At 40.8% G+C, this 17149-nt stretch overlaps 1 protein-coding gene across 1 annotated transcript; it reads right to left on the reverse strand.

Moving 5' to 3' along the window:
- Positions 1 to 548: 548 nt before the first annotated feature.
- LOC146389885 (uncharacterized) lies at positions 549 to 12364 on the reverse strand. The gene is made up of 6 exons (XM_084919948.1): positions 12346 to 12364; positions 12214 to 12249; positions 11936 to 12094; positions 11605 to 11706; positions 10394 to 10717; positions 549 to 861 (listed from the first exon to the last, which is right to left on the reverse strand). Exons 1-6 carry the CDS (start codon positions 12362 to 12364, stop codon positions 818 to 820), a joined length of 684 nt encoding a protein of 227 aa, XP_084776074.1. The 3' UTR covers positions 549 to 817.
- Positions 12365 to 17149: the final 4785 nt, after the last annotated feature.

Below are 17149 nucleotides of genomic sequence, written 5' to 3' on the forward strand. Positions count from 1 at the left end.
TACATAACTACATTTAGAAAGAGGCTGATGACTGACTGAAATGGCAAGTTTTATGTATGTCCACTAGATGGAGCTGTTTGAGTTTAATTACCACACAGTTCCAAGTAGATCATCAGTGATGCTTTCACTGTTTATTCCAGAGTACAATGTTATTAATTGTTATTAGTTATGATTTTTATTGTATTTATTGTTGAGTCACATGGATAGTGATAACTGGTAGTTTAGGCACTAGGAGCGAATCAGTGGTGCAGTACGGCCAGATTCATGTACTAATATTTTTTTGTCCTTCAAGTGAAGTTTTATTAATTATTTAATTAATATATGTTTTGTATTGCAACTATTTTGTCTTCAGATGTGTGGCCATTTCTGGCCATTCCCTGTGACTGCACCACAGGGGTTGCCCCTTTAATACCTTTATTTAATATGACAGGTTAAGAGAAAATTTCTGATCCTAATTTTCTATATGGTTACATTGCTGATCGTAGTCGCACTGAAGCCCTTGTGTGCTGTGAACAGCCACTGACACAGACAAGCATGAGAAAAACAAGTGAGAACAGAAGTTTATTGATCATGCAGTAAAACTGTCATGGGAACAAGAACAAAGTGCCAAAATAAAACATGTTAAAATGTGTTTTGCTGTTGCTGTTTTCAAATCATTGTTGATTTTAAGTACTGAAACAGCTCTGGTTAAGATTATGATTTTTTAGTCAATTAATTGGAAACAAACAGACACAGTAATCATTTGTATGCATGGATGGAAGTTCTGAATGGACCAGTAAGAGACCAGCAGCTGGGCATCAGTGGTTGGACTGGTGGACTACTTCAGTGAAGAGTAGACGACGTCTGGCTCTGGTTTAAAGTCTGAACACAAACACACAGTTCAAACAACAGGAAACATGATTAGAAGCTTTGAACTCCAAGATGTCCAATCTCTCTGCATGACACACAGTCCCAGGTCAGACTGTGCAGTGGAGCTGCACCGGTTCACAGAGTAATTTGAGTTACTTGATTCTAAAAAAATCCTCCATACATTTTTTTTCTTTTTTTGCTTCTGTGGCACCTCTACAAAAGACGAGTAGGATATCAATTTGAATAGAGACCTTAGACATCTAGTTTGGTACTCACAAAATGAGTTGTTTTGAAAGTGAACAGCTGGGACCTGAATTGCCTCAGTACAACTCATCCATCCATACATAGATATAGAATAAAATGAAACAAAATAAGAAATTGAAATGAAAATTATTTGATTGAAACAGGCATACTGTCAGGGAAATGTCATTGTGCAGACCAATGACTGTTCTACAGTCATTGGTCTGCTCTTAGACCCTAAGATTCAGTGGGCTGGTTTCAGTCATTATGCAAATGTGCTGTTTGTAAGATTGGGGAAACCTGCAGTCAGCTGAGACTGAAGAAGTCACTTGGATGAGTGACGAAAGATTTCTCCCACAAAACACTATGAACAGAATCAACTTTGGAGACGTACCTAAAATCCTCATTACCTCTTGACAACCAAATGTAACTTAGTTTACAATGCTTCACAATGTAATGCTTTTGAAATGCTTTTTAAAACTTCAAATATTGTGGTTCTATTAACACTCAGCTACTATCTAAACTTAGCAGGTAGCAAACAAAAGCATGTAACAAGATTTACCAATACAGCTATTGTCCCGACAGACTTCGTTTCAACAGCTTCTTCATTGTCCCATGTACAAGGGAGAATAAGCATAGCACAAAAGCCTCATGCAGATTCAAAGGGCAGTCCCTCGATCTGTTACATTTATTTAAGTTCCTCATTCAGCGCCTACTTTTTCTGTTTTTTAGTACTCTGTGTTCCTGTACCCTTCATACACAGTTTTGAACTAAATATCTCCTCCTTCCTTTAATTTTCTTAAACCTCCTTTTATGGTGCTACACTTGGATTTTGTTTCTTTCACTATACTTGTCCTCATCCCTATAAGGTGTGAGTGGTTATATACAGAGTCTTGACGTGCAACAAGTCCATCACCTAGTTCTGCTTTTTGTCTATAATTGCCAAAATGTGTTAAACGGCAGTTAGCGCTGCCTTTTCCTTTAATGCTGCTTCTTACTAATTATTTTCCTCCTGCAGTTACACAGGGGCGTGCTAGCAGTATAATGCTATCTACAGTTCCACACTCTACAGATGTTATAACCCTTGAGGTCAGAATTTGGCCTAAAAGAGTAGCTTTTACATTAACATGTAAAAACAATTTCATCAGCTGGTTTGCAGCACTGCACACCGAGATATTTCCTTGCTGCGCTTTGGCACACACTTGACCGCCATTAGAGAGACTCTCCAATCGGAGTGCTACAGAGTTTAAATGACGCATCGCGTGTAACCCATGTGAAATACAGCCTAAACCTCTTGTCGTTAATTAAAGCGGTTGCTTATTATTGTCACACACACACACACACACACACACACACACACACACACACACACACACACACACACACACAAAGCCCCGTTTCTCCCTGTCCTTGTCTTCGTCTCTGTTATCAGTCATCATTCATCAAGTCTCTCTGTGCCTGGGTCCTCGTCACAAAACACGACATCACTGTTTTGTACATTTTAACACAATTTAATCCCCACATTTGTGAAAGAAAAGCAAAACACTTTTTTGAAAAGTCTGTAACAAAACCATCAAATCTGATAAAGGTAATTTAAATGCTGCAAAAGAAGAATGGATTGGAATAAAATACATATCCTAACCTTAATTACTGGGGGAGAATAACGAATGATGCTCATAGTGAGTAAAAAGTAAATTGAGTGCATTTTTTTGGACAGAGATTCACATTTAATGTGTATGTATAATATAATACAGATACATAAAAATACACTCCAAAAATCGAAGAGTCCTTGAAATGTACAAATGTACAAAAAATCAATTAAAAAATTATAAAAATTATAAAAATGTGTTTCAGCTGCTCAGTCTGTTTTTCATCACATATGGGGAACACTGAATTGTTTTTGTAGCCATTTCCTTCTTTGCCGGGTTTCAAAAATGTAAAAATAAGACAAAATAAAAACAAACCAACAAACATGAAAACACCAATACATATAAGACTTATAATTTGCAAAAAAAAAAAAAAATAAATAAAAATTTTAAATGTATAATTTACAGTTAAATGATTTAAAGTCAGAATGAATCAGAAGACTTTATTAATCCCTAAGGAAATTATGTGGGTTACAGTTGCTCCAAGAGGAAATTATAAAAATAGTAACAGTAACAGACGAAATTCCAAACAATACATGAGGAGTTGTACAGGGAGATGGCCACAGGCAGGAATGATTTCCTGTGTTGTTCGGTGGTGCTTTTTGGTAATCTCAGTCTCTCACTGAACGTGCTCCTGTGAGTAGACAGCATGTCATGGAGTGAGTGGGCAGTATTATCCAACATTGTCCTTATCTTGGACAACATTCGCCTCTCCGACACCACCCTAACAGAGCTCCATCCCCACAACATTAGTAATGGGTTGCATTTATATAGCGCTTTTCTAGACAATTTCACTATTCATTCACACACTGGTGGAGGCAAACCACAGTTGTAGCCACAGCTGCCCTGGGGCAGACTGACAGAAGCGAGGCTGTATATCGCAGGGTGAAGTGCACAAAGACACAACGACCAGGACATACAGAGCTGGGTGATCGAACCAGCAACCTTCCGGTTACAAGATGAGCTTCCAACCCCCTGAGCCAGTGGATCAGTTTATTTAGTCTATTTTCATCTGTCACCCTCAACCTCCTGCCCCAGCATGCAGCAGCATAGAGGATAGCACTGACCACAACAGAGATACAACAAGACATTAATTAGAAAGCCGACAGCTTACTCATTTTGATGCGTCGGCGGGTCTGCACTTTGTGTTTACGTCTTTTTTTGTGCTGATTCTAAACCTGCATGTTTTATCTCTCCAAACAATATTCACTGAACCAGCAGCAAAAGACGATCCAAACTACGCTTCACATAAACATCGTCATGAATCCCTTCTTGCAGTTTTGTCCCCACAACGATAAAAATCACATTTCATGCACAGCTCTCTCTCTGTCTGAGTACAAGAACGGTTTCCCATTCACTTGCAGTCTACAGTTGTTTACAGCGTTGTTGGCCACTGTGTTTTTTTTCTTTTCTTTTTTACTTAAATGACTTCTGACAAGAAACTTTTTAATATTATGCAAAATGCATAGCTGTATCTAATAAAAACCTCTGTAACTTTGCTTCACTTCACCAGTCAGGTAATGTTCATATGTCGATTCACGGTTTTCTTTAGTTTTTGTTCTACTGCAGAATATTTTTAAGATTACCTGCTTTAAAATCCCAGGCCAGGAAAATCTCCTTCATGTTTTTCTGAGTTTTATCCTCAGTTACTTTGGCACAAAGGCATCTGCTGTGATGCTTACACCTTTGATAAAGTCTCACAAGTGTCACCTTTCTTTTTATAGATATAAAAATATGGATATGTACTGATTAGTGATCATAATTATAATATTTCTGACTGTGTGAGGCCAAATTTTTCAGATTCAAATTGAATCAAATCATGGATTGAATTGATTCAGGAGCTTCTCTCCACCTAGACAGACAGTTTGTTAGGATGATCCATTAGACTTAAAACAAGTCTGAAACACTAATCTGCTTCAAGATGGCGCCGGTGAGGTTGGCTGCCGTCACGACTGCTCCAACCACTTTTTCTTTGTCTTTGTTTTTTAAGTTAGTTTTCAGCGTTTCTAAATCGGCAAAATCATCACCATTGGGTACATTAGGTATGACAGTGACACTCTTGTTTCTATTGGTATACAATGTACTCACAATTCGAAGTTTTTAACTCCGGATCCGAGCTGGCCGAGTGAGATCTTGAGGGAGAACAAAGGGAAGCGGCGGCGGCCTAGAGGTAAGCGAGCCGGCGTCAGGAACAGGCTGAGAGCTCGTGCACACCGCACACCTCTGCCTAGCATCCTGCTCGCCAACGTCCAGTCACTGGAGAACAAGCTTTATGACCTCAGGGCCAGGATAAAGTTCCAGAGAGACATTCGGGACTGCAATCTCCTCTGCTTCACCGAGACATGGCTGAACCCAGCGGTGCCGGACCACGCCATCCAGCCGGCCGAGTTCTTCTCGGTTCACCGCACGGACAGGACACGGGACTCGGGGAAGTCAAGGGGAGGCGGCGTGTGTTTAATGGTGAACAACAATTGGTGCAGCAGTGCGAACGTTGTTCCTCTCACACGCTCCTGCACACCAAATCTGGAACTACTGTCCATCATGTGTCGTCCTTTTTATCTACCTCGGGAATTTACATCGGTCATTGTAAGTACCGTTTATAACACAACACCGGGACGCTGCGCTTATTGTGACGGGGGACTTTAATAGTGCCAACCTCAAACGCGCAGTGCCGAACTTTTATCAACACATCACCTGCCCCACCAGAGGTGAAAGGACACTGGACCACTGCTACACTACGGTCAAGGACGGCTACAAGGCACAATCTCGCCCTCCGTTTGGCAAATCCGATCACGCCGCCATCTTCCTCATGCCAAAATACAAACAAAGGCTGAAACAGGAAGTTCCGGTTCAGAGGAAGGTCGCGCTCTGGACGGATCAATCGGTGGCCGCGTTACAGGACGCACTCGATGACGCAGACTGGGGCATGTTCAGAAACAGCTCCGATGATGATGTCAACGTGTTTACGGAAGCGGTTGTGGGATTCATTGGGAAACTAGCGGATGATACCGTGGAGACAAAGACTATCACAACGTTTCCCAACCAGAAGCCGTGGGTGGATAAAACCATCCGCGACGCTCTGAGATCCCGTACCGCTGCCTACAACACGGGACTCACGACGTGGGACATGGACCCGTACAATGCCGCGTCATATAACGTGCGGAGGGCGGTGAAAGAGGCGAAGCAGCGCTACGGGAGGAAACTAGAGTCACAACTCCAACAGAGTGACTCTAGGAGCCTATGGCGGGGACTAAGGACAATAACGGACTATAAAGCACCATCAACCGGTATGACGAACGCGGCCGTGACTCTGGCAGACGAGCTGAACACTTTCTATGCTCGCTTCGAGGCTGCAGCTAAGGACTCCAACGATGCTAGTGCTAGCGGCGCTAACGGCTGCAGACAGGAAGATACTGCCAGCACCGGAAACGTGCTCGTCATCTCCGAGCATGAAGTAAGGAGAGCCTTCAAGAGAGTGAACACCAGGAAAGCAGCAGGACCAGACGGCATCCCAGGTCGTATCCTCAGAGACTGCGCATACCAGCTAGCTCCTGTGTTCACTGAGATATTCAACATCTCTTTATCTCAGTCGGTGATCCCCACATGCTTTAAAGAGTCCATCATTGTTCCTGTCCCGAAGAAACCCCACCCTGCTTCTCTCAATGACTATCGCCCTGTAGCCCTCACCTCAGTAGTGATGAAGTGCTTTGAACGCCTGGTCAGAGACTTCATCATTTCTTCACTACCAGACACACTGGACCCACTACAGTTCGCTTACCGTCCAAATTGTTCCACAGACGATGCCATCTCTCATCTCCTCCACACATCACTTACTCACTTGGACACTAGAAGGGGGAATTATGTTAAAATGCTCTTCATAGACTACAGCTCTGCATTTAATACCATAATTCCCTCCACACTCACCACCAAGCTGGAGCATCTGGGACTCAGCTCATCTATGTGTCAGTGGATCTCCAACTTCCTAACTGGCAGACCACAGGCAGTAAGGATGGGCGGACATGTCTCAGCCTCCACCACTGTCAGCACTGGAGCCCCCCAGGGGTGTGTTCTGAGCCCCCTGCTGTACTCTCTGTACACATATGACTGTGTGGCCACTACCAGCTCAACCACCATCGTCAAGTTTGCTGACGACACCGTCGTGGTGGGCCTGATCTCTGATAACAACGAGACGGCCTACCTGAAGGAGATTAGGAATCTGGAGAACTGGTGCCAGAGGAACAACCTCCTTCTAAACATCAGTAAGACAAAGGAGCTGATAGTGGACTTCAGCACTAAGCAGGAGAGGAACTACCAGACCCCCGTCATCAACGAGTGCCCAGTGGAGAGAGTGGACAGCTTCAAATACCTCGGAGTTAACATCACGCAGGACCTGTCATGGTCCTGTCACATCAACACCGTGGTGAAAAAGGCCCGTCAGCGTCTCTACCACCTCAGACGCTTGAGAGACTTCCAACTGCCCTCCAAGGTGCTCAGGAACTTTTACTCGTGCACCATAGAGAGCATCCTGACGGGAAACATCTTAACCTGGTTCGGGAACAGCACCATGCAGGACAGACGAGCTCTACAGAGGGTTGTGCGGTCAGCTGAGCGCACCATCCGCTCCGAGCTCCCTGACCTGCACTCAATCTACAGCAGGCGGTGCTGGACCAAGGCCAGGAAGATCGTGAAGGACCTCAGCCATCCCAACAACAGACTGTTCTCTCTGTTGAGGTCAGGAAAGCGATTCTGCTCCCTGAAGACCAACACAGAGAGACTGAGGAGGAGCTTCTTCCCGCAGGCGATACGGTCTCTCAATCACACCACCACACAGTACTGACCCACACATATAGTTCTTACACACACACTGGACATTCTGGACATTGTTTTCACTTCATCACTTAAATCACTTTAAGCACTGCACAAGACATAATGTGGATTGCACAACACTGGTCACTATATTCTTCATTTCCAGTTAATACTTGTACAGCTGCTGTTATTGTGTATATATATATTTATTTATTTATATTTCTTCATACATTCTTATATAGTGTACACTGTACTGTGTATTGTGTATTTTGTTGTACAGTTATTTTATTTTCAACTTTAATTTATATATTTTATCTTATTCTTTCCCAGTTAAATTTACCCTTCATTCTAATTTGTGTTGTACAGTTATTTCATTTTTAACCTTAATTTTTTATATTTTATTCCTTCCTAGTTAAATTTACCCTTTTTAATTTTTCATATTTATTTCCTATCTTATTCATAGCCTTTTCCTTTTTTTTTCTTTAGGTCACAAGCAGTTGTCTAAGCATTTCACTGCATATCGTACTGTGTATGACTGTGTACGTGACAAATAAAATTTGAATTTGAATTTGAAGAAAAAAACCCCAAAAAAACAACAACAACGGCATCTACAAAGCAGAATCCAGACCACCTGAAATATTTGTTCCATCATGAAATGAAAAATATGAAGCAGGGCAACTGAGTAGCTAAAAACCTACTTTTTATTTATTACTTTATATATGAATGGAACAGCCTTCCTCTCCTTCATTACCAAATGTTTACAGCCTTTTACACAGTGGTAAATATGTCCCTGTCCAGCTTTTGAGAAGTACTGATCCAATCAAATTTAACAGGATCAGCCCACAGTTAAAGATGAAGAGCAGCTGGACCTCTGACTTTTTTTGTCCATACGTGACATCTTATTTTGCAGCTGGGTTACTTTTTGCAAGATGTGTAAATTTCTGCAGGTATATCGAATGTATATTATTACAACTACAGGGAAACATTTTATACTGATTAAATTTTTATTCATTTATTTTTATCTATTCAGAAACTTAATTAACTTCTATAAACAGCAACTGAATTTCACAGTTTGTACCACTCCTTAACAGCTCTTCTGAGAAATGACAACAAAGAGCTGGGTGTTGTTTCTGTGGGAATAAACGAAGGTGGATGACCACAAAGCTGCTATTTTGTTTCTTCATGGTGACTGATACACTTCACCACAGAGCAGGAAGCAAGCATGTTTTCAAAACACTATTCTTAGCCAAGCAGCAACACACTATGGTGAGAATGTTTAGATTCAAGCTGTGGTTAACTCGACTGAACAACAGGCAGCAGGAAGCTGCTACTGTGGTTTTAGATGCAGACGTTTAAGTCAAAATGGCTCATTGTATTAAAGGGACACTTTGACAGGCTGAAAACCTACAGTTAAAGACCTTTAGTCTGTTCATATGTTCCATCCTGCGCCTATTATTAATAACAAATTTATCCTGTTTATAACTGGCGTGTGAGCCAAAAGCAGAGAGTAGAAACATCTGAGCTGCTTTTTGATTAAATATCCAGTTACCACACTGCTAAAAGTCAAAACACACCTGACATCTGGGCCATACAAGCTCAACCTGTATCTGAGACCACAGTACTGAAGACATAATGTGGCTCAAAGAAAACTAATTAAATAAATACATTTTATGTTGATCACTGGACTGCTGAAAACAATCCTCCATGATCACATGTGATCACATTTTGGTTCACAGACCCTCATGCTGCAAAAAAAGTAAATACAGCAAAGAAAGTAAAAAAAAAAACAACAACAACAAAAAGACCCCCAAAACATTTTAGGTGATATAAATAAATCTGCAAAAGGTTGATTCTGCTCATCTGGACGTAATCCGCGTAATCATCCACATACCCGAACCAATGACTTGGTGGTGTTCCAGTGTAGGATAACAAAGCCCTCTTTTCTACTTCTTCCATGTACAAGTCGGCCACAGTGGGCGGGGAACCCATGGCACACCCATGTTTCTGCCTGTAGTGCTGACCCAAATATGTGAAGGGTATATGTAGCTGCTCAGTGCTGTCAGAGTCTCTTGCCAGCACTGAGCAGACCCGTCAGTGGCTGCAGCACCCACGATGCGGGACAGAGAGATTTTGCAGGTCTTTCCTCCCTACTGCAGTCAGACTCCATAACAAAGAATTTTGCAGCTAACCACATGCACATATCCACACAGGTGCAATAACACAAAGTGCAATTTTATTGTTTGTCTTATCCTATTCTATCCCCTTGTTGACCTTAATTTTTACTGCTTTAACTGTCTGCTTTCTGCTGTGACACAACAAATTTCGCACGTGTGGGACTAATAAAGGCCTATCTTATTTTATCTTATCTTATGAAGACTGTTCGAAAAGGAAACACATTTGATTGGTGCTGAAAGTGGTTCTGTTGCTGAGTTTTGGGTCAGTCTGTAATCTCGTACAAATTACCTTCAACGCATCAGTGACTGGAACGCAAGAGAAGAGAGATGTAACATCGTACAAGATCTGCCTCCATAATGACATCTCTCACCTTCTCAACAAAATCCAAGGTGATCAGGATGTGGTGTTCAGAGCTGCGGGTTGAGGATCGAAGCCAGAAACTCAGAAATGTTATAGGTGACCAACTTGATCCTACAGACATGCAGTCTTAAAGGTGCATCCTGTTTATGTATGTTTGCTAAATTTGTCCCTTTCTAACTGCTTCAGACAATCTATCACCTTCTTCCTGTAACCACATCCTGGGTGATTTTTCAGGCGCTCGCATGCATTTTTGTCACTGAGCAGTGACAACATTTTGTCCTGATAGTCTTTCTGGATTAGAAAAACCATGCGCCTACCTTTGTCTGCTGGAAGGATGATGATGTTGTTGTCATTACTAAGTGATGTGAGTGACTTCCTCTCCTCCATGCTGATGTTGCTGGGGGATGCTGGGAGCTCTTCATCACTGAGACAGCCTGAAACTTCCGTCCGCAGTTGCTCTGCTTCCACGTCTGCAATGTTGTTGTTTTGAATTGCTGATGCTGGGCTGTGATCAGTTTCACTCGTGGGATTTGTCTCTGCATCACAGCAGGGGTTGGTTTTTTGCTGCTCTTTAACAATGATTTCTCCATAAGTGACGCCTTCAGCTCTCACTTCTGAATCGATTGGAGCTGAATCACTCTCTGCGCAGTAAAACAAAGACAGGACATCAGCGCATGCAGTGCAGCTGCAGAACTTATTGTATAGTTTTGTTTTTTTGTTTTGTTTGTTTTTTTGGGGGGGGGGGGTGCTGTTTCTGAATTTTTTACACAATAAACAATTTGGATGTAAATATAATATTTAAAAACACTGATGACATTTATTTAAAAAATTCTACTGAAAATACAACAGCTCATCGTCAGGATCAGTGTATCTGGTCAGCATGACAGGATGTTACACAAACTACCAAATACTAAACTTTATAAAACTTTAAAACAGTTGAAAATAGATACAGAGATTAATTTAATTTGAATAATGAAGCAATTAAAAATTATTCTTTTAATTTTCCTGTTACAACAAAATACTTTTGTTCACTTTGAGCCCTCTTTTGCATGCTGCATAATGTTCTTGTCTATTATAAAATCAACCATACTCAGAGTCAGGAAAATTAAACATTAAACTAAAATCAGCATATTGGAGAGGTTAAGGTCAGCGAACATGTCTTCACAGTCATGAGGAAATACATTCTAAAAATGTTGCTGCATTTAAAGTTTTCCTTCACTGTATTAACAAACCATACAAAAAGTCTGAGCACCAGTTTTGGTGAGTGAAATTCTAGGATATATTTTAATGTTAATTAGCTCTAATTAGCATCTATCTGTGCCTGTGTGATGCCCTCATACAGTCTATGTATTTAGCGCAAAAGTCAAGCTATGTAGCACTTTCCTAAATGTAGTCCCTTCTGGTTCTAGAAACCAACACTTTCCTGAAGTGTTCACATTTTATAAAATAAAGCTTCTCCTAACATTCAAATCTCACAACCACAAAACCCAGACCCCGAAAGACAAAATAGAAAAAGAAGCAATATTACCTCTGCTTTGGTCGACTGACTGTTGTTGACGCTGTAATATTCTGATGTCGCTGTATGTGATGTCATCTTTAATGTCATCTTCCTCAGCTTTGTCATGATCTGCTGAAATGATCAAAATGTCAGCGCAATTAGTGTAATTTACTGTAAAAATTCAATATGGAATTTTATTTATGAAAAAATCTTGCTGTAAACTTATTTCTATATTTTATTGTATTGTAACAATTATTATTTGCATGTGCAGAGAATGTAAATTAAAAAACATATATTCATAATAAGAGTAGATTATTCAGGAAAATAAAACCACATGTAAAACTGACAGTGTGAGTCTCACCTTCAAGTTTCCTACCAATGTATCTTCTCACCAGTAACACCAGTAACACCAGCAGAACCGTAAGAGTAGATGATGTAAAAAATGACAACACAAAGACAACAGGAGGAGAGAGTGTTGGAGCAGAGTTGGATGTAGGTGGAGGTGTGGTGGTGTGTTTGTCTAAAATAAAGCAAACACAGTCATTAAGTTGTCGTCACATTGTGAATGTTGAAACCTGCAGAAACACAGACAGGTGAGTGTGTCACCTGTGACAGTGATCCAGCATGTTCTTTACTGACCTTGGTTTGTTGTGCAGCTCAGCAGTGAGATCAGAACTGAAGAGAAATGACACTCAGGTTGATTTAACTGAACATGAAGAACAACTCCACACAAACCAAAAACTTGTGTCTTCTATATCTGCTTATTTTTACTTTGGTGCCAGTCACACATTTTGGGCAACGAAGAACTGAAAAAGTGTGCAATTCTTATGTCGCAGCTTTAAGGCAGGGATGACTACAGGAGTTGCTTTCTCACTTCATATGCTTTATTTCCAAAATCAGGTCATTGACAAAAACATACAGCAGCTCCTTTTCAACTCCTAGCCCTTGGCTGCGGTGGAAAAGAACAACTCCAATCCCCTTCAAGGAACATACGTACAAAAGATTTTTTTCTGACACACCAATGGGGCGTTCAATGCCGTCTTGTAAATATGAGTACTCTGGCAGAATAACAGTTCAAATAAAAAATATACCAGAACAGACAAGCAAAAAAAAGAAGTGTGGTGTACCTTTGAACCAATGAACAATGTATAACAATTTATGCTTTTTAACATAACCTGACCCCGTCAATATCTGTATCTCTCACACTTAATCAAACAAACGATAAAAACATAAATAAATAAATATTAATAATGACTTAACCTAGCATGTATTTGGATTGTTGGGGGAAACCTGGAGTCCTTATGAACCTTTTCGTCCATCAAGTTTCTACCACTTGTTCTTTTTATCTTTGGATTTTCTTTTTATTAATATTTCTCACGACATGAAAGTATCCATGCAGTTGAGCCTCATCATGGTCTTTTACCACAGTTTGAGCTGTTTATAAAAGCAGCACTTAAAGTGATCATTATGATTATGTGCACCACTGACTATACTTTAAGTATAGTCCATCATCAGTTATCAGGAGAGCAGACAGTCAAAGTACAAGAATTCAAACAAACACAGAGATTCTACTTACAGAGCAGACACAGCACAGATGTTTCCTTCATCGTCCTTCTCACTCATTTGAGCTTTTTTCATTTCTGTCACTGACACCAAGTAAAGCCCGCCCTCTTCCTCTGAGCACCAGCTTTTCTTTTAATTGAAACACAGTGGAAGGAAGTAGCCTTTGTGTGTGATCAAACAATTTAAAAACATGAATGTAACCAGGCTATAGAGGGAGTGCAGAATTATTAGGCAAGTTGTATTTTTGAGGAATAATTTTATTATTGAACAACAACCATGTTCTCAATGAACCCAAAAAACTCATTAATATCAAAGCTGAATGTTTTTGGAAGTAGTTTTTAGTTTGTTTTTAGTTTTAGCTATTTTAGGGGGATATCTGTGTGTGCAGGTGACTATTACTGTGCATAATTATTAGGCAACTTAACAAAAAACAAATATATACCCATTTCAATGATTTATTTTTACCAGTGAAACCAATATAACATCTCCACATTCACAAATATACATTTCTGACATTCAAAAACAAAACAAAAACAAATCAGCGACCAATATAGCCACCTTTCTTTGCAAGGACACTCAAAAGCCTGCCATCCATGGATTCTGTCAGTGTTTTGATCTGTTCACCATCAACAATGCGTGCAGCAGCAACCACAGCCTCCCAGACACTGTTCAGAGAGGTGTACTGTTTTCCCTCCTTGTAAATCTCACATTTGATGATGGACCACAGGTTCTCAATGGGGTTCAGATCAGGTGAACAAGGAGGCCATGTCATTAGTTTTTCTTCTTTTATACCCTTTCTTGCCAGCCACGCTGTGGAGTACTTGGACGCGTGTGATGGAGCATTGTCCTGCATGAAAATCATGTTTTTCTTGAAGGATGCAGACTTCTTCCTGTACCACTGCTTGAAGAAGGTGTCTTCCAGAAACTGGCAGTAGGACTGGGAGTTGAGCTTGACTCCATCCTCAACCCGAAAAGGCCCCACAAGCTCATCTTTGATGATACCAGCCCAAACCAGTACTCCACCTCCACCTTGCTGGCGTCTGAGTCGGACTGGAGCTCTCTGCCCTTTACCAATCCAGCCACGGGCCCATCCATCTGGCCCATCAAGACTCACTCTCATTTCATCAGTCCATAAAACCTTAGAAAAATCAGTCTTGAGATATTTCTTGGCCCAGTCTTGACGTTTCAGCTTGTGTGTCTTGTTCAGTGGTGGTCGTCTTTCAGCCTTTCTTACCTTGGCCATGTATTGCACACCTTGTGCTTTTGGGCACTCCAGTGATGTTTCAGCTCTGAAATATGGCCAAACTGGTGGCAAGTGGCATCTTGGCAGCTGCACGCTTGACTTTTCTCAGTTCATGGGCAGTTATTTTGCGCCTTGGTTTTTCCACACGCTTCTTGCGACCCTGCTGACTATTTTGAATGAAACGCTTGATTGTTCGATGATCACGCTTCAGAAGCTTTGCAATTTTGAGACTGCTGCATCCCTCTGCAAGATATCTCACTATTTTTGACTTTTCTGAGCCTGTCAAGTCCTTCTTTTGACCCATTTTGCCAAAGGAAAGGAAGTTGCCTAATAATTATGCACACCTGATATAGGCTGTTGATGTCATTAGACCACACCCCTTCTCATTACAGAGATGCACATCACCCAATATGCTTAATTGGTAGTAGGCTTTCGAGCCTATACAGCTTGGAGTAAGACAACATGCATGAAGAGGATGATGTGGACAAAATACTCATTTGCCTAATAATTCTGCACTCCCTGTAGTTGTTGTTTTTTTTTTGTTTTTTTCTAAACATTTGGAAAGTCCACTCTCACTTAAAACTGCAACACAAACACAAAAGGCAAGACCAGTAAATTAAGGCCATTGTAGCTAATTACATAAACACATACAAGCAAGTAGTGGTGCAACAGATCACGGTTGATCCGTAATCCGAACCGATCCCACTCCACGGTTCGGCACGCATGTGATCAGAAGATTCGAAAAAGAAGAAAAAAGTATGTGTATGGTGCGCGTGGTCAGTCTGTCAAGCGATAGTTATGGGCAGCGCTAGCGGAGGAGCAGAGGAGTTTGCGGTATTTAAGCAGCCCTTTGCTGCCCAGTCCGACCGGGCTAAAGCTATTACAAAAGCTATTGGGGGTGTTTAGCAGCAGACGGGAGGCCGCATTCTGTTGTGCAAAACAAGGGGTTTAAACTAGTCAACACGTTAGTTGACGCATTGACGCCGTGCAGCCCCACGCACGGGTGATCCACGGTAACTAGTTAACGGAGATTTGCCGTGTTAATGCAGTTACGGCATTAAAGTCATTTTAACGAGATTTACGCTGACAGCACTAGTTTAAACTATGATGAACGTGCTTGTGCTATGCTATGACGCGCTACATCCCGTTGCGTGTCCACTTCAGTGACAAGATCGCTCCAAGCATGTATGAGCAGGAAAAGTTCAAAGTTATGGCTCAACTGTCCCAGGCATCTTCTGTTGCCCTAACTACAAATGGGTGGACCTCCAGAGCAACGGAAAGCTACGTGACTGCTCATTATATCACAGCGGAGTGGTAGATAGAAAGCCCTGTACTGCTATATATTGCATGTTAATTTGTTTTTATATAATTGCGTGGAAAGAGTCTTGAGTTGAATGTTTTTAGTAGGCAAAAAATACTTAAATAAGTAAATGGCGAGTTAAATTTTTGTCTTCTTTTTTTCTGCTGATCCGAAAATTGATCCGATCCGTGACAAAAAAAATGTGATCCGATCCGAACCGTGAGACTTTTGATCCGTTGCACCACTACAAGCAAGTACAACTTTAAGTTGATATTCACTATTATAAATAGAATCAGATCAGAAAATAGAATGTTTTCTGTACTCAGTGGTCTGTAGTTTGGTTGATGAACAAATCCATTTCAGACTGACTGGAACACTACGATTCACATTTTATATTAACTCACACGTCTAAATGCTAAATTATCCAGGTAAGAAAATCCCAAAAAGTTCATTCTGTTCATCTGTACGTAGAATTTTCAGTGTGAGAATTTTTTCATCACTCATCCAAGTGACTTCTTCAGTGTCAGCTGACTGCAGGTTTCCCTTATATGTCAGGAGTATCAGAACAGTTGAGACGCAGGTTTGAGCGCTGAGTCAAGGAGGCCATTTACATTAAGAAGCGAAAAACCATCTCTGAGTCGAGGAGGGGGCCAGTCAGAATTGCCTCCAAATTTGAGTTTCTAATCATAACAAAGCTGAAACTCAAATTTAGCAAGCTTATACCCAGTGTTGGTCAAGTTACTTGAAAAAAGTAATCAGTAACTAATTACTGATTACTTCCCCCAAAAAGTAATCCCATCACTTTACTGATTACTTATTTTCAAAAGTAATTAATTACTTAGTTACTTAGTTACTTTTTAAAAACACGATTTACAACCTGAATAGGTGATAAAGTGATAGATCTTTCAGCCCAATTCTACTTTTTCTACATAATCCATCATACAAAATGTAATCAAATGGAAACGTCTCTTTTTAAAACTTGTTTTATTAGTTTTAATCTTTTAACTTTATGCATCAAGCAACAATTTAATTATATGCAACATTCTCTGACTGGAAGAAATTTGTTTAACATTTAAACCTATTTTCTGCACATTCCAGCACATAAAATACAATATTTTTTTCTGTTTACACTCAGTCTTTCAAATAGATGCAAGTAAAACACAGCAGAAAGCACTGTGAGGATCATGTTTTTTGACTTCTTCAGTGCTTCAACACCATCCAACCTGCACTACTGAGAGGGAAGCTGGAGGGAGCTGGAGTAGGCAAACAGCTGACTGCATGGACCATCGACTACCTTACCAACAGACCACAGTATGTGAGGCTCCATGACTGTGTGTCCGAGGTGGTAATCTGCAGCACGGGGGCACCACAGGGCACGGTTCTCTCACCTTTCCTGTTCAGGATTTACACTTCAGACTTCTGTTATAATTCGGACGATTGCCGTCTACAGAAGTTCTCAGATCATACAG

Source organism: Perissodus microlepis, chromosome 3 (assembly GCF_051167445.1).
Source record: "Perissodus microlepis isolate ML-2025 ecotype Zambia chromosome 3, ASM5116744v1, whole genome shotgun sequence".
Lineage (NCBI taxonomy): Eukaryota > Metazoa > Chordata > Actinopteri > Cichliformes > Cichlidae > Perissodus > Perissodus microlepis.

What these genes read in the sequence shown, in the direction of transcription:
- LOC146389885 (XM_084919948.1), bottom strand. An exon ending in GAGCTGCACAACAAACCAAG is followed by an intron (nt 12,095 to 12,213) that starts GTCAGTAAAGAA and finishes GCTTTATTTTAG; the next exon opens with ACAAACACACCACCACACCT. An exon ending in GTCAGTCGACCAAAGCAGAG is followed by an intron (nt 10,718 to 11,604) that starts GTAATATTGCTT and finishes TTTACTGCGCAG; the next exon opens with AGAGTGATTCAGCTCCAATC.